We start from the raw sequence: 18748 nt of genomic DNA, 5'->3' as shown, positions 1-18748 counted from the left end.
TCTCTCACTCTTTGAAATGTTCAAAGGTTGTGTGGCAAGGTGGAGAAATGAGGGCCTGGGCGGGATTCGAACCCCAGACTCCCAAGTGAGAGTCACGAGCGCTAACCAGTCAGCCAAATGGACATCCCCCCTGGCCAATCAGCCAGGGCGCATGAACAATTGGGACACAGTGACAGGACGCTCAGACTTTCACATATGAGAACTGACAGCCCTGTGAACATCACTAGTAAAGATCACATACAGACATGGACAAAATTGTTGGTGCCCTTTGGTCAATGGAAAAAAATCCCACAACGGTCACAGAAATAACTTTAATCAGACACAAGTAATAAGTAAAAATTCTATGAAATTTAACCAATGAAAGTCAGACATTGTTCTTCCACCATGGTTCAACAGAATTGTTTTAAAAATAAACACTTAGAACAGGCCTGGACAAAAAGGATGGTACCCCTAACTAAATATTTTGTTGCACAACCTGTTGAGGTAATCACTGCGATCAAACTAGCCTTGTAAATGTCAATGAGACTTCTGCACCTCTTGGAAGGTGTTCTGGCCCTCTCCTCATGAGCAAACTGCTCCAGTTGTCTCATGTATGAATGGTGCCTTTTTCAATGTTTCAGCTCCTTCCAAAGATGCCCAATAGGATTGAGGTCAGGGCCCATAGAAGGCCACCTTAGAACAGTCCAATGTTTTTCTCTCAGCTTGTTGTGTGTTTTTAGCCAGTGTCCTGTTGCAAAACCCACGACCTGCCAATGAGACCAAGATTTTTGACACTGGCCAGCATATTTCTCTCTAGAATCTCTTGATAATCTTGAGATATCATTGCTCCCTGCACAGATTCCCTGTTCTACATGCAGTAAAAAGCAGCCCCAGAACATAATAGAGCCTCCTCCATGTTTCACAGTAGGGACCGTGTTTTTTTCTTCATATGCCCCTCCCACTGTCTTTAAGGGTGACCACACGAGGAAAGTTGACCATTGAGCAGGATTGATGGTTTATCCCTTGAGGTCCACGTGGCAGGGGTGAGGTGGTGCTCACTCCTCACCCCTGCCACACGGACCTAAGAGATAAACCATCAACCCTGCTCAGTGGTCAACTTTCCTTGCGGGGTCACACCCATTAGGACAGTGGGAGGAATGCTTCTTTTTTCCATCTGTGAACCTATGTTCTGCTCTATAGCTGATGTGCCTTGGCAAAAAGTTCCATCTTAGTCTCATCTGTCCATAGGACATTCTCCCAGAAGCTCTGAGGCTTGTCAACGTGTACTTTGGCATATTCCAGTCTGGCTTTTTTATGATTGGTTTTCAACAATGGTGTCCTCCTTGGTCGTCTCCCATGGACTCACTTTGGCTCAAGCAACGACGGATGGTGCGATCTAACACTGATGTTCCTTGAGCTTGAAGTTCACCTTTTAGAAGTTTTTCTGGGCTCTTTTGTTACCATTCAAATTATCCGTCTCTTTCCTTTGTCATCAACTTTCCTTCTGTGGCCACGTCCAGGGAGGTTGACTACAGTCCCATGGATTTAAAATGTCTGAATAAAATGTGCAACAGTAGTCACAAGAACATCTAGCTGCTTGGAGGTGGTCTTTTAGCCTTTACCTTTAATTTGCTTGTCTATAGTTTTCTTTCTAATTTCCTGAGACAACTCTTTCCTGTTTCCTCTGGTCCGTGTTGAGTGTGGTACACACCATGTCACCAAACAACACAGTGACTACCCGAAGCCCTATATATAGGCCCTCTGACTGATTACAAGATTGTAGACACCTGTGATGCTAATTAGTGGACATCAGCATGTCCCTTTGGTCACATTATTTTCAGTGTTTTCTAGGGTACCATCATTTTTGTCCAGGCCTGTTCTGTGAGTTTATTTTTTAGATATTTCCATTGAAGCATCGTTGGAAAGCAATTTCTGATTTTGACTGGTTAACTTTCATATAACATTTATTTTTTGATGCTTTGGTGATTCAAGTTTCTGGAACCATTGTGGGTTTTTCTTTCGTTGACCAAAGGCTACCAACAATTTTGTCCATGTCTGTATACGTACTTATTACTTGATGAAAAACAATGCTGAGATTTTGTTTTTCCTCATCAAAATTGGTCCATCATAGTAAAACACCTGGATGGCGTAACACTTCACTTCCAGGGTGTTGCTGACAGATTTATCTAGAACTAACTTGTTTCACTTGTTATTGATTTTCTGAACTGACCTTTGCTCAAGTCAGTCACGTGACTTTCATTCTACAGAGACAACACTCTCTTTGATCTGTGCTACAGGAAAGACCACCGCAACAAAAATGAAGTTTTCGAGCCTTTTTGGGCGCCTAAAATCGAACGTCATTGGGATGATTCACATCAAAGCATTACCAGGTAAAGTAGCTGATGTTTACATGTATATTCTTCTTTGAAAGTGCAGCACAACCTCTCATGTGCATTAGTAATAACTTGTTTTTAAAAGTATCGGCACAGTTAGGAGTTGTAATTAGTCGTCTGTCTATGCTTCAGGTTCTCCTCTGGGGTGTTTGAGAATTTCCCAGATCACTGAAGAGGCGTGCCGTGAGGCTGCAGTGTATCTCGATGCAGGAGTTGTACGTTTCTTCTTCACTTTAATGAGATCTTTCCTGACAACTCGCTAACTGTAACTAATGAAGCCCTGTTTCAGGATGGTTTGATTGTTGAAAACATGCACGACGTTCCTTATTCGTTCTCCGTGGGCCCAGAGGTGTCCACCTGCATGACCGTGGTCTGCTCTGCTGTTAGAAGCATCTGCCCCAGGATGCCACTAGGAGTGCAGATACTGTCCTCCGCTAACCAGCAAGCGATGGCTGTCGCCCTGGCTTCAGGTTCAATCCCCCATTAGTTACAATAAACCGTAACTGTAAACACATTTTACAAACAGTCAACACAAGAGAATCTTTGGTCTTATCTCTCAAATGCACACATGTATTGTATGATCTGTGAGGAACGTGTGTGGAGCAGGTCTACAGACCTTATCTATACTGGTCGTTGTGTGATTCTAGGTCTGGACTTCATCAGAGCAGAAGGTTTTGTTTTTTCTCATGTGGCCGATGAGGGCCTCCTGAATGCTTGTGCTGGTGACTTACTGAGGTACCGCAAGCAGATTGGAGCTGAAAATGTTCAGGTCTTCACTGACATCAAAAAGAAGCACAGGTAAGAACATTGTCTGTGATGTCATTCTACCTGTCGTGTCCCTGTTGCCTCAGTGGTTTGTTTAGGTTTAGATATTCTCTAAATCAGTGATTTACCTCTGAGTCCATATCAGTTATTAGATATTTGACAAGCTGCCTGCCAAACATGAAGCCAACACAGAAGTGACAAAATGTGCAGTGTGTGTGTGTGTGTGTGTGTGTAGCTGCAGCAGTGGCTGTGCTTGGGAACTATTTGATGGCTTAACCCCCCAATCCAACCCCTTAAAGCTGAGTGTCAAGCGGCGAGGCATTGGGTCCTCTTGTTAAAGTCTTTGGGATGACCCAACTGAGATTTGAACCCTGATCTCCCAGTCCCAAGGTGGAAACTCTACCACTAGACCACTGAGCTGGTGACTCCAATGTTAAAAGTGTCACCTTCACAGCAGAACTAAACACCGATTTCCACCGGCCATACCGGCCTGCGATACAAGCCTCACATAACAGCCACGATAGGAATTAATGTTCCCTCAGAATGTTCTGCAAGTTCCATTAGATCAGTGGTGTTACTGAGCTGTAGCCGTGGGACCTTCCCTTTTCCGTTGCTTAACTTTTACACCACCTTAAATTTTACCTTGCACAAAGATTACCTGGTGATGCTGCAGTAAGTCACACAGCTCAGGGGGGCAGGCTGGTCTAATGTGTGTGTGTGTGTGTGTGTGTGTGTGTGTGTGTGTGTGTGTGTGTGCGTGCGCGTGTGTGTGTGTGTGTGTGTGTGTGTGTGTGTGTGTGTGTGTGTGTGTGTGTGTGTGTGTGTGTGTGTGTGTGTGTGTGTGCACATGCCCAGTTCCCATGCCCTGACATCAGACGTGACCATCAAGGAAACAGCCCGCGCTGCTGAGTTCTTCCTCTCAGACGGACTCATCCTCACCGGGTCAGCGACCGGGCAGCAGCCCGATCCTCAGGAGCTCACAGGTACCAGGTGTCGGATCCATTAGGATTGCTGATGACATCCCAGCTTCATGTGTCATGATATAAAGCTGCAATAATCAGAAGGTTTCTATTTGGATGGTGATTACAATGTTTAACAAGCTACATCCCTGTGTGTCCACAAGAGGGCGACCTTTCATAACCTAACGGACCATCTGGGTGTCTTTACTAGTGTTAGCGTGACAAAGACGATTTAATTGTATTTCTTAATTTTTTCTGCTCAAAAGATATTTCTCAGATTAGTAAAAATGAACCTTAAAACTTTAGTGTTGATGTCCTTTAGGAGACTAAATTCCACCGTTTTTTGTTTGTTTTTTTCGTGTCTTGTCTGGCTGTGAAGCAAACAGAACTTATGTCTGAATGATGGTGACAAGCCTTACAGATTTACTCTCAGGGGGAGCATCAAACGTTCTGCTTTAATGTCACGCCTGATACTTAAAACTTTATTGTCAGTGTTTTTGGACGCTTTTTAATTCCGACCAGACACGGAGACAGAGGTGAAAGAGAAAGGAAGAGACAAAAGGTGGAGGGAGGGGGGTCCGGGTCCACAAAAATAAACAGTCGATGAACAAGAGTCTGCTTCTAGACCTGCAGAAAGAGAAAAACAAACAAAGAGACAACAATACAACAAGATCAAGTTATCACTGCGTCAACCTAATGAGCAAATATAAAATCAACATTGTTTAACTGAACAATCAAACGATAATGCATCACAGTGCATTTAGTTCCAACCACAGCCTTGAGACATGTGTTGAACGTGCCCAAGTCCATACTTATGAGAGCATCATGTGAGTACCTGTGTGTGTACATGCGCTTGTATATGTAAGGTTTCTTTATAGGAGCGTCCAATAGAGAGTGTGAGGGGCCACAGATCTGCCCTCAAAGATGTGTAGGAGACAGATGGAGCTCCAAGACCCAGAGAGTTGTCCTAGAGCACAGGAACCCCAGGGAGACTAACCAGAAAAGCCCTATCCCCCTCTTTAGGGGCGCAGAGGATTGCCCCGGGGTGCCACAACCTGCAGTCCATCAGCAGTCCTGGGCGATAACAGCGGCAAGCCCACAGGCCCACCTGAAGCCTCCCACCCTCAAGTCAGCTGAGCCCAGAACCCAGCGACCCAGGGGCAACCAACACGTCAGTCACGTACCTTTTTGGGATCCAAGATTGCGCCTGTGATCGGCAGAGCCTCGTCTCGTCTCCTGATGTTTAGACTTGTAATGATCATTTTTTCTGTATATGTGATCATTTCAGCCCGAATGACTGAGGAATGTGTCGTGGCTTTACGGACCTATGATCAAGACTCGTATAGTGCCAGATCGCTGTTGGAGAACTGTAATGATCTGGATGGGTGTAAACAGGCTTTTCCACCCCCGTTCATAATTAATGTGGACTCACCTGAATTTTAATTGCTGTATCGAGTACCGGGCAAGCCCCGTAGGAGATCCAGAAAGAGAGGCTCACGGTCTGGTGTCCAGGTTAAACGTAGGCGTGCTACAGCGCGTAGGAATTCCACTGTTTTCAGCCGCCGGGAGGGCGTTCGCTGCCTGCGCCGGATTCCTCTCCTTGAGGAGTGCGACGGTGTGTCCACGCTGCCGCCTGCTTGGACTCAAACAAGTGTTCTGTTACTTCACGGCGTTGGAGCTGTGGTCTGGAGTTTTCATCACCATTACCTACTTCCGTGTTTGTGCCGCCGGCTCAGCTCGCAACGACCAGCTGAAAACCACATGCCCACTCGGCCTGCCTTCGTCCAATGCCATTGTGCAACACGGACACTGCCCTCATGACGTCATCTACAATTCACGTCAGCTTGCTGAATGCTCGTTCAATTGGAAATAAATCTCATTCATTGAACGATCTCTTTTCAAGGGAAAATTGGATATTTTGTGTCTTTTGGAGACACCGCAGAAAGAGGAAGAGTTTATTACAGTTTTTCTCAAATGCTAAAACACATTTCACAAACGTTTCCTCCATGTTCCCCAATGTGTAAACACAACACCCTTTTCTAAAACTACATAAACACAACCACACCTTCTCACTTCAAAACTCAAACTTTCACACCAAAGGAGCAGCTCGAACCTTTCAAAAACGTAAACACATCATTACACACTACAGCAAAACAACTGAAAACACAATACTCAATTTGTGAGAAGGTTCTTTGTTTCATAACTGCCAATTTGCCCATCTTTAGAAACTTTACAGTTACAGATCTTCTAATGGGCCATTCCCATCTGTACCGGGTCGGCCCGGGCCGGGTAGCCCCAGTCGGCCCCAGCCTGGCCCGGTTGATTCCACACATCCTTGTCTTAAGCCCATGTGGGCTGATTCTACCCACCAATCAGAGGCTTGCTCTAATGGAAGGTGTGAATTTGCTGTCAGCAGTGGGTGTGCTGGCCCTGGTCGGCCTGAAGCAGACCCCCTCCAGAAGAGGGCTGAGAATGAGCCTTGGTTGGCCCGGAAAAATACCAGGCCACCCAGATATGTAAACAACCTACGCTACCCGGCCTGGGCCGACCCGGTACAGATGGGAATGGCCCATTAGATCTCTGCAGAGGATTAGGCATTTAGATTTGTGAGTTTCATATGAAGAGTATAAATCTATAGAAAATTCTGCATGTACACTACTGTAACACAACTCAATGCAAAAACAGAATCTATTGCACACAACAGTACTCTTGAAAACATGAGCAGGGTGTGAAATTTTTTTATTTACTTTATTCACAACACACACACACACACACACCACAATCACTGTGCGGCATCATGTTGCTGAGCTGCATCGGGCCACATCACCTCATCCACATCGCAGGCTATATTGTCTCTTGCCAGGCACCGCGGGAAAAACGCCCTGGAATGGCGAATCCATCCTTGTAAGGCCTCCACTGGGATGTCACCACAGGCCAGCTCCATTGCCCTTAGGAGGTTCTCTCTAGTGTATGGTTGTCTGTCATAAACCTTCCATCTCCACGATGAGAAGAACTCTATAGGGTTCGGGAAAGGGGAGTAGGGTGGCAGACAGACATTTACTGGTTACTGTTGGTGGTGAACCACTCTGATTTGGTTTGTTCTGTGGAAGCGGACATTGTCCCAAATGATCACATAAATGTGATGTGCGGGCCCAGGATGGTGTTGTTGGCGGTCCAGGAGGATGTCTTTTAGCTCCTCTAGGAAGGTGAGGAGATGTTGGGTGTTGTAAGACCCAAGGACAGCATGCCGGTGGACAAGCCCCTCCGAACCCATGGCCGCACAAGGAGTAATATTAACACCCCCACCCCCACCCCCACCCCCCCCGTCGGCCAGGAACCTCAGCGATGGCTCTTTGGCCACTGATGTTACGGCCTCTTTGCCTTCGTTTCTGCAGGTTGAAGCCAGCCTCATCCAGGAAGAGGTACTCATGAGGTCTGGCCATCGCGTCCAACCATAATATCCTCTGTGAAAATGTGAAAGTGCACAGATGCTCAGAGCAACAGTCAAGCAGGTAGCACAGTATATTCCAAAACTAATGTAGGCCACTAAGCAACACAGTATATCCACTAACTGTACTGTGAACATGGATGTATACTTACTTGCACATACTTGTAACGTAGGTCTTTGTGTCGCGCATAGTTGCGCTCAAAGGGAACCCTATAGACCTGTTTCATCTGCATCTTTTGGCGCCAGAGAACTCGGTCTATTGTGGCCAAGCTGACATCGTCAATGCTCTCAAAGTTGACATTATCGGCAATGACTTTGTCTCTGATCTCCCGGAGTCTGATGAGGTTGTTCTCACGAACCATATCCACAATGATGGTTTCTTGTGCCGCTGTAAATATGGAAACCCTCCTACCTCTATGTGGCATTCTTTCAACTCTAAAGAAAGAAACGTGTGTGTTGTCAAATGACATGCTTTACAACAACTGATTTGAAACCAATATACTACTTTCACAGGCTTGTAAAACTGTATTGTGACAAAGAAAGCAATAGAGTACAATACCTGTTGTGTTGTCTGAATGCCCTGATAATGGTGTCCACGGTGAACCTACTCAGGTTTGGACGGACTCTTAAGCCTGATTTATGCTTCTCCGTCTGCGTCAGTGCGGAGACACGCAACGCCATTATCCGTCCTTGCGTAGGGCTCCAACAGGCACGCAAGTACGTACGGAGTCGAGCCCACTTTTTTAAACATCCGTCGAACGAGACAGATTACGCAAGCTTGTGATTGGTCAGGACGCCGCTGTTGTTTACAGCGCCGCCATTGCAAAGAGAGCCGAGGATAACTAGCGGCAGACACGGAGAAGCTTGAAGAATACCTCGCGAAAAAACTCTAAAAATATGAACGTTTCATTCTCCCGTGACTGGAGGAGTGAAAAGATGCGCAGCAAGCGTTTTATTTGTGGACGGAAATGACAGGAAACGTGGGTTTAGAGGTGGGGAGCGCATGAAGAGGTGGGAGAATGAGAGACAAATATGTCCGTGTTAAAAGTCTCTTATATACACAAAAAACACAATATAAACACACGATCTTGGACCGATACATGACATGATACCACAGAACAGCGCTACGCCCTCTGTTGTCCTGCCGGGCAATTGCTTTTCAACACTCTCCAGGAGACGGAGAAGTATGAGAGCAAAACGCTTCCGTCAATCCGTGCGTGTCTGTCCTTTGCGGAGCTGACGGAGAAGCATAAACCAGGCTTTAGTCCTGTTTCAGCCATTGTCATGCCATGGACAATGACCGTTGCTCGCATCTCTTCCGTAATGATGGGGCAAGGTTGTCTTGCTCTCCCTCCTGGACCTTCTCCTCTCCCTTGATGGCCTCCTCCTCTTCTTCTATGGCCAGCTCTTCTCCCTCCTCTTACTCGAATTCCTCTTCCCCTGACTCTGCCTTCGTCCAATGTGTTTGTTTGGAATCTTCAGCAAACTGCACTCTGAACTTGCTTTTATACATGTGGTCACAGCATTAGCAACAAGTGTCGAGTCGTTGTGTGGGTAATGAATGACGACAGGTGTGTTCATTGTGTTCAATTAGTGCTGACAGTGGCAAGCATTTGGCAGCACATGAGCTTTCATTTGAGAATATGATCAGAGTTCTTTTGCAACTTGTGTTTTAGCAAGGAAAAATGTGTTTAGATTTATGAGGACAGAGGATTGTGTTTTGTGAATTGTGTCTTCGTGTGAAATGTGTTTATGATGTTGGAAAATGATGGCTAGATTTAGTAAATGTGTTTAGGCAACTGGTCATTTGGTTTCGAGAATTGGATTTTGTGTTTTAGCATTTGAGAAAAACTGTAATTTAAATAGTCTCTGTCCAACTTGCTGCACTCTCATTGGGAAGCCCTGCCCCTGTCGCCGTGGTGGTGGCGGCATTGCCCTTGTGCATAAAAATGCTTATAAATGCAATGTGATCCAGTGCCAAGAATTTTCTTCCTTTGAATCGCTGATGGTCAAAGTGGGTTCTTCATCTACTTTCTACTGCGTGGTGATTCCTGGCCCTGCCGCTGACTTTTTAAAGGATTTTGGTGCATTCTTGTCCTCTGTTATAAAACTGGAAACTGTTTTAATCCTTGGGGGTTTTAACCTTCATGTTGATGACAACTCATCTTGTCCTGCAGTGGAACTTTCATCACTGACTGAAGCTTTTAATTTCAAGCAGCTTGTTTCAGAACCTAAACACCAGAAAGGCCATATTTTAGATTTGTTTTTTACACTTGGCCTGGACACTTTGACTTTGTCTGTAAATTATGTCCATTTGAGTGATCACAGTTTTGTCTTGTTTGATCTTAACTTCAGTCCTGGACCCAAGCCTCTAGAAATAAGGTCCCTGAGACGTCTTATCACTGATAACAGTGCAGATAGTTTTTCTGACATGTTTGATCCTCTTTTTTATTTCTGGATTGTCTTGATGTGGATGTTTTCATGAACTGCTTTAACAACCACTAAATTCTTGATCAGGTAGCTCCTGTTAAATTCAACTTATCTACACAAAAGAAATTGTGTCCTTTGATAAATGAAGAAACCTAAGTCAAAAGAGGCTATGTCGAAAGACTGAACGCTTGTGGAAATCGTCCAAATTAGAGGTTCATAGACTTTACCTCAGGGATCTTGTGTCATCACATAACGAGATGGTTGAAAATGCCAGGTCTGTCAACTGGTTATCTCATCTAAGAAAAATCCCAAAGTGTTATTTGACACGATAAATTCCCTTGTATGTCCTGTGCCTCCAGTTACCCCTGTTTTCTGTGAAGTAGATGGCAACGCCTTTTTGAGATTTTTCACAAACAAAATCAAGATTGTCGTCTTCCTCCGCTGATCCGGGTCCGGGTCGCGGGGGCAGCATCCCAACTAGGGAGCTCCAGACTGTCCTCTCCCCGGCCACCTCCACCAGCTCCTCTGGCAGGACCCCAAGGCGTTCCCGGACCAGATTGGAGATGTAACCTCTCCAACGTGTCCTGGGTCGACCCGGGGGCCTCCTGCCGGCAGGACATGCCCGAAACACCTCCCCGGGGAGGTGTCCAGGAGGCATCCTGACCAGATGCCCAAACCACCTCAGCTGGCTCCTTTCGATCAGGAGGAGCAGCGGTTCTACTCCGAGTCCCTCCCTAATGTCCGAGCTCCTCACCCTATCTCTAAGGCTGAGCCCGGCCACCCTACGGAGGAAACTCATTTCGGTCGCTTGTATCCGTGATCTCGTTCTTTCGGTCATTACCCAAAGCTCATGAACATAGGTGAGGATTGGGACGTAGATCGACCGGTAAATCGAGAGCCTGGCTTTCTGGCTCAGCTCCCTCTTCCCCACGACAGATCGGCTCAGCGTCCGCATCACTGCAGACGCTGAACCAATCCGTATGTTAACCTCCCGATCCCTCCTACCCACACTCGTGAACAAGACCCCGAGATACTTAAACTCCTCCACTTGAGGTAGGACCTCTCCCCCGACCCGGAGTTGGCAAGCCACCCTTTTCCGGTCGAGAACCATGGTCTCAGATTTGGAGGTGCTGATCCTCATCCCAGTCGCTTCACACTCGGCCGCGAACCTACCCAGCAAGAGCTGAAGGTCAGAGCTGGATGAAGCTAGGAGGACCACATCATCCGCAAAAAGCAGAGGGAAGATTCTCCTGCCACCAAACTCGACACTCTCCACAAAACGGCTGCGCCTAGAAATTCTGTCCATAAAAGTGATGTACAGAACCGGTGACAAAGGGCAGCCCTGGTGGAGTCCAACCCTCACCGGGAACAGGTCCGACTTACTACCGGCTATGCGGACCAAACTCACGCTCCTCTGGTAAAGGGACTGAACGGCCCTTAACAGAAAACCACCCACCCCATACTCCTGGAGCGTCCCCCACAGGGTGCCCCTGGGGACACGGTCATAAGCCTTCTCCAAATCCACAAAGCACATGTGGATTGGTTGGGAAAACTCCCATGCCCCCTCCATCACCCTTGCAAGGGTATAGAGCTGATCCACAGTTCCACGGCCAAGACGAAAACCACATTGCTCCTCCTCAATCTGAGATTCAACTATCGATCGGACCCTCCTCTCCAGTACCTTGGCGTAGACCTTTCCAGGGAGGCTGAGGAGTGTGATCCCCCTATAGTTGGAACACACCCTCAGGTCACCCTTCTTAAAGATGGGGACCACCACCCCGGTCTGCCACTCCCTAGGAACTGCCCCCGATGACCACGCAATGTTGCAGAGACGTGTCAACCATGACAGACCTACAACATCCATAGCCTTGAGATACCCAGGACAAACCTCATCCGCCCCCGGGGCTCCGCCGCTGTGTAGTTGTTTGACTACCTCAGCAACTTCTGCCCCCGAGATTGGACAGTCCATCCCCAGGTCTCCCGGCTCTGGTTCCTCCTCGGAATGCGCATAGGTGGGATTGAGGAGCACCTCAGAGTATTCCTTCCACCGTCCGACTATAGCCCCAGTTGACGTCAGCAGCTCCCCATCCCCACTGTAAACAGTGTGAGCGAGTTGCTGCCTTCTTCTCCTGAGGCGCCGGACAGTTTGCCAGAACCCCTTTGGAGCCGATCGATAGTCTTTCTCCATGGCCTCACCAAACTCCTCCCATGCCCGAGATTTTGCCTCAGCAACTGCCACTGCTGCACCCCGCTTGGCTATCCGGTACCTGTCTGCTGCCTCCGGAGACCCACAGACAAGCCACGCCCTGTAGGCCTCCTTCTTCAGCCTGACGGCTCCCCGTACCTCTGGTGTCCACCAGCAGGTACGGGGGTTGCCACCACGACTGGCACCGGCCACCTTGCGACCACAGTTAGCAACAATCGCAGAGTGGAACAAGGCCCACTCGGAGTCAATGTCCCCCACTGCTCTCGGGACGCGGTCAAAGCTCTGCCGGAGGTGGGAGTTGAAGACCATCTTGACAGGTTCTTCTGCCAGGCGTTCCCAGCAGACCCTCACTATGCGTTTGGGTCTGCCAGGTCTACGCGGCATCTTCCCCTGCCATCTGATCCAACTCACCACCAGGTGAGCTTACCTGAAACTAATCCAAAGCTAACGCGGAGGTGGGAGCTAAGCTAATGGAGGTAGCAACCTAGCTATAACCGGAGTTAACTGTGCACAACACCACAGCTTCTGAGTCAGAGATAAGCCGGGCTGACCGCTGGGTAAAACCGGGTGGAACACAGAGGTCTCCGAGACCTCCACAAGTCGGCAGCCACACAGCAGACAAGCGTAGCTGCGAACTGAGATGCGCAGAGCTGTCGCTGGGGAGAACCGGGTGGAAAGGTTTCCATCCCAGAGCTCCACGAGCCGGCAGCCTGCGCAGCAGACAGAAGCCGCAATCAGACAGAGATGCAGGGATGGGAGAACGGGTGGAAAACATCGGTTTCCATCCAGAGCTTCAAAAGCCGGCAGCCCGCGGATCAGACGGAAGCTGCGATCAGACAGAGATGCGCCGAGCTGCGGGGAGAACAAGCCGGCAGCCCGCGCATCAGACGGAAGCCGCGATCAGACAGATATGTGTCGAGAACTAGCCGGCAGCCCGCGCAGCAGATGGAAGCCGCGATCAGACAGAGATGCGCCGAGCTGCGGGGAGAACAAGCCGGCAGCCCGCGCATCAGACGGAAGCCGCGATCAGACAGATATGTGTCGAGAACTAGCCGGCAGCCCGCGCAGCAGATGGAAGCCGCGATCAGACAGAGATGCGCCGAGCTGCGGGGAGGGGAGAATAGGTGGAAAACATCGGTCTCCCGAGAGCTCCACAAGCCGATAGTCGGAACCCAGCTCCACCAACATGTTATATTTCAACCCATTTTCTAAAGTGCAGCATTATGTTAAATGCACTGGGTTTTACCCTATCACATTTAAATTTCATGGTTAAACAGTACATGTTAAAATCTAAGCTCAGCTCGGCAGTGACCTAAAATACATAAATATAATTTTACTTACCGAAAAAAATGAAGTGGAGACTCCTTGGATGCTCTATTAGTGCAATTAATGCCACAGCAAGTCATTTTGTCCAACAATTGCACAAATAATATCCAAACAAGAACACACACACACAGAGACTCAAAATCCTGGAACAGTTTCCAGGCCAGACCGAGGCTCTACTGAGGCCTTTCCACGGAGCTAGCTCTGTGGTCACGTGGGTCTGCGGCGGCGGTCACATGGTCGGATGCTCATTAATTATACAGAATTTTAGGCTTTTAATACACAAACAGAAGAGTGAGAAAAACATTCACCCCCCTCAGAGTTGTCATGAGTGTAAACTAGATCATTTAAACCAAAAACATGTTCTGGTACCAGGCTGTAAACATGTTTATTTCTGCTGTGAAATTGGTATTTTTAACATGGGAGTCAATGAGGATTTGCTCGCTTCTGACACCAGCCCCTAGCGGATGAGGGTGGAACTGCAATTTTTGGTACTTCCAGGTTGGCCTCAATTTTTAGCCGCATTGTGGGGCTTGGTTTAGATCCAACTGACCTTAGCAACTATAGACCTATTTCCAAGTTTCAGATTCTTTCTAAGATTCTTGAGAACGTGGTTTATGAACAGATTTCTTCCTTCCTCAACCCAAGTAACATCCTTGAGCCATTTCAGTCTGGTTTCCGTAAACCTCATTCTACAGAAACAGTTTTATTGAAAGTGTCCGGTGACATTACGATGGCTGCTGATTTGGGAAAATGCAGTGTTCTGGTTCTCTTGGACCTATCTTCAGTCTTCGATACAGTTGATCAACAGGTTCTGCTGATGAGACTGAGGGACCAAACTGGACTATCAGGGACAGTCCTTCAGTGGTTCCCCTCTTATTTATCAGAACGTAGCTTTAGTGTTACAGCAAACCAAATAAGGTCAGAATCTGCAGATTTGTTGAGTGGAGTGCCCCAAGGCTCCATCCTGGGTCCTGTTCTTTTCTTGTTGTATTTGACCCCTTGGGTAAGATCATTCAAAGGTTTAGTGACGTTTCATTCCACCTATTTGCTGATGAAATTCAGCTATATGTCAGGTTTTGCGGCTGAGCTGAAGCGTAGCGGAGATGGTTTGTGGCGTAACTGTGTGACCCAGATGCGGAGTGGCTAGCGTTGGGTTAGACAGAGCACGCAGCTTTACCCTGGGAACAGCGACACAGCGCTCGGAGAGAGCCGAGACTGAGTAGCAGTTCCGGAAGGATAAGGAAGCTGGCTTACTGGTAGTAGACAGCGTGGGTAGATCCTTTTGCTGGGTTTGAGGGCTGGTAAGCCTGAGAACTCGATTCAAAGTCTGGTAGGAACGATGACTGAGTAATGAATGAACGCCGGTGCTTCCGTAAATAGTGTCGGCGTGATGACGTCGGCAAGCCACGCTGGTGGCGGGAATGTTGGGAAATGGCGGCGAGAATGCTGGGAAGTGTAGTTAACCGGAGGAGTTCGTGACACTATATTGCTCTTTTAAGCAGTCTGAGCTGAATAAGTTAGACTCTTTGCTCCATTGTTTAGTGGAGATAAAGAAATGGCTTAATGAAAATTCCCTGCAGCTAAATGATAAAAAAACAGAAACTCTCGTTGTTGCCCCTGTTGGTTTTGTCCCGGATATTAAGCAGTACCTGGGCGATTTGGGCCAATCTGTGAAGTTAAGCCTTAGAAATGTAGGAGTCATCTTTGACAGTGAAATGGCTTTTGTGCAGCACTGTGAGCAGCTAACGAGAAACTGTTTTTTCAACTAAGGAACATCTCAAAACTTAGACGTGTGGTGTCAAGAAATGATTTGGAGCTCCTCATTCATGCCTTTGTGTCATCCCGTTTAGACTATTGTAATAGCTTATTTCCTAGTCTGAACAAGATGGAGCTCCATTGTCTTCAACTACTGCAGAACTCTGCTGCAAGAATCCTGACGCGCACGAATAGGAGGTTTCACAAATCCCCCATCCTAAAGGAACTTCACTGGCTGCCTGTGTCTTTTAGGTTGACGTTTAAGTTTTTGGTTCTGGTTTTCAGAGCCCTGCATGGACAAGCTCCCTCCTACATTAGAGAACTGATCCAATCCTACACCCCTATGCGGGCTCTGACGAGTGGAGATCTTAATCTGCTTAAAGTTCCTCACACTTACTATCGCACTTGAGGTGACCGCTCATTTGAAGCTGTAGCACCTAAGCTCTGGAATAACTTACCCCTCACTCTGCATTCTATTGATTCTGTCGACAAGTTCAAGAGTAAGCTTAAGACTTATTTGTTTGTTCTGGCATTCGTATTGTTATTTTAGGGCTGTTATGTTTTCTGTGTGGTCTTGGCCTTTTATGATGTTTTTTATTTATTTTTAATGATTGTTTTTATTCACTGTTTTTATTCACTTTTTGTGTTTACACTTTTACAATGCTGTCAAGCACCTTGTGGCTTATGCCTGGGAAAGGTGCTATACAAATAAAGTTTACTTACTTACTTACACCGAGGACCCAACAGAGCCCAGGGACACGGATCCCACCAGGCAGCCACCGGGATCAATCTGGAGAATAGAATTCTATAGAAATAGATAGAATTCTGGAGAAAAAGTAACACATCATCTGCATAAAGACTGACTTATATTCTATGTTCTCACACTCTATGCCTTTAATACCTATTGTTTGCCAAATTGCTACTGCTAGTGGTTGAATAAAGATAGCAAACTGTGAGGGGAAGAGTGGGCAAAATTCCACTGTTAAAGAAATATAACTGGGGACACAAAAGGCCCCAGGGCCACATTGTGGACAAGTCTCCTTTTGGCCCACTGGCCAGTCTGTCGGCCCATTAGTGAAGCTTGTAGCGACCAGAAATCATCATTTTTCATCTACAGTTTGACCTCTTCAGTGTCCGGTCTGCAACTGGCGCCTTTAATCTGCAAGAAAAATTCTGCAGTGCCTTGGCACACACGATAACATATTGTCAACAAACTGTTGCTTCACCGAAGTCTCTCTTAAAGCTTCCCTCTTATCTCAGACTGCTGTGCTTCACAGAACAAAGGATGAACTTTCATAATTAAATCCTGTAATGAAATGAACAATGAGTTAATTAATCATATGATGAATAGACAAGTTGTTAAATGAAATGTTTTGATTCATCTGTGCTTAAATTAATAAGGATGAAATGAATGAGTCCTTGCAATATCCATTTGTCTTATAATAAGCGTACGTGACTTGACAGCTCACACACTCATACACGACAGGATGACAAGGTTAACCCTCCCACTGTCCTAATGGGTGTGACCCTGCAAGGAAAGTTGCCCATTGAGCAGGGTTGATGGTTTATCCCTTGGGTCCATGTGGCAGGGGTGAGGAGTGTGCACCAACTCTGCCACGTGGACCTTAAGAAATAAACCATCAATCCTGCTCAATGGTCAACTTTCCTCGCGGGGTCACCCATAAAGACAGACGGAAGGTTAAAGTAATCCCATGACACATTGCTTTCTGATCCACAAATCAGAGCTCCTGTATCTGAGCAAGGTGTGGTTTCTGAGGTAGTTGACAAAACCCCCTTAATATGTCAAATTCTCATTTGTGAGTAAATCATAATATAAGATTTAATAAAGCGAGAATCACTTCCCGAGTTTTATGAGTTTGAGCCAAACTCTGGACTGGCCACCGGAGGAAAACTCTTTGAACCACCGCATCTTTTGACAAGCTGTCAAAACCTGTTGCACGCTGCAGCTGACACAGCAAACGGTTCCTTCAGAACAAAGCTGACACAGCTCCGACTCCTTAAGAGTCCTTCCATAGACGCAAACAACTACCTGTTGTGACCTGGAGACAACTCGAAGACCAGTCTAGTGGCGCTGCGGTTTCTCCTACGGACTTAGGTGCCTTGGGGTCCACGGACTTCAACACATTCCAGATCTACCCCGGGGGTCTCCGAAAGAGTACGTAGGCACCACAGATTGTGTCTGATGCCGTTTTATAACCATCACTTCTAGTTTAATGCAGACCAAATTCAATCATACTCAGTTTCTTCCAGATACGAGGGTTCTGATAACATCGCATTCACACATCACATTACACTACATCATACACTCATCACCTCATAGTTTTCTAGTTGTCATGTCTTATAATTTGTAGGAAAAATAAATTCCTTTACTTTTTATAAGCTTAACTTTGTCTGAATTAATACGAAATGTGCTTACGGTCCCTGAATAACAAAGAATCTTAATGCTTCTGGTTAAATATTCAAGATCAATCAGGTTGGATTTTCATATTTATATTGAAATTCACATCTTATTGATCATAATTAAAACCCCAAAATACATCTGTAGGCATAACCCTACAAGCTGGTTCTCTTTGCTTCTGCAGAAGTGTCTCATTCGGTGGGAATCCCAGTGCTGATCGGGTCCGGAGTGACGTATGACAACGTTGAGAGTTACCTGGATGCAAGTGGAATGATCATTGGTTCCCACTTTAAGCAAGGGGGCCACTGGGCCAACGCCTTGGACCCAGAGAGGGTGGGGAAGTTCATGGGAAAGATACGAGACCTTCGTCCATGAAGAGGATGTGTTCCTGTCACCATCATCATCTGTGTCAGCACAATTGACTACAGCAGCCAAAATAGAAAAACATCCACATTTTATTCATGTTTTTGTGCTTTTTACAAATACATGTATAGAAAATCACATGAAAAACACACGTTTACATTTAAGAACACTGCATATCTTTATTTAGCATGAAGACAAGCTGGAAACGAGCCACTGCTCAAAGGCCCTGAGTTCAGATTTAATCCAGCTTCAATGTTTGCAACATCATCATCAACTGTAACCACCAAAGCAACCCAAGAATAAACGTTCAACAACTCGCCCACACTCCCGAGGTGATTGGATTATCGGAAAGTAGCGCTGACTCCGGCCACCTCCCAGTGCTGACCCAGGTCTGTTGTGTTCAGTGGCTTAAATGCAGTGTGTGTGTGTGTGCGTGTGTGTGTGTGTGTACTTGTCTAATCATCATAGTGAAGACCAATGATAAATTATTCACCTGTCCACTTTATTCCTGGGGCGGCTCACGTAGAAATGATGATGCGAGCAACATCCAGTGAGATTCCAGAAGTACCAAAAGAAGATACCCTCGCAACTCAGGAACACGCTGTGTTGTATTAGCAACCAGAGAACGTTACATTTGTGGCTAAAAGAGCGATGTTTGGAAGATGTATTTCACTTCCTCTGTACATCAAAGCATGAGGACCAGGG

The 18748-nt window shown here is 46.7% G+C and overlaps 1 protein-coding gene across 1 annotated transcript; it reads left to right on the top strand.

Annotated features, from left to right (window-relative positions):
- Positions 1 to 2223: 2223 nt before the first annotated feature.
- Positions 2224 to 18367, top strand: zgc:162297 (uncharacterized protein F13E9.13, mitochondrial). The gene is made up of 6 exons (XM_015942459.3): positions 2224 to 2369; positions 2505 to 2587; positions 2662 to 2842; positions 3020 to 3170; positions 3993 to 4120; positions 17865 to 18367. The coding sequence occupies exons 1-6, from the start codon at positions 2297 to 2299 to the stop codon at positions 18053 to 18055; spliced, it is 807 nt and encodes a 268-aa protein (XP_015797945.1). The 5' UTR covers positions 2224 to 2296; the 3' UTR covers positions 18056 to 18367.
- The last annotated feature ends 381 nt before the right edge of the window (positions 18368 to 18748 follow it).

The sequence above is a fragment of the Nothobranchius furzeri genome, chromosome 9, assembly GCF_043380555.1.
Source record: "Nothobranchius furzeri strain GRZ-AD chromosome 9, NfurGRZ-RIMD1, whole genome shotgun sequence".
NCBI classification, from domain to species: Eukaryota; Metazoa; Chordata; class Actinopteri; order Cyprinodontiformes; family Nothobranchiidae; genus Nothobranchius; species Nothobranchius furzeri.
This window is presented reverse-complemented; position numbering and strand designations above follow the sequence as displayed.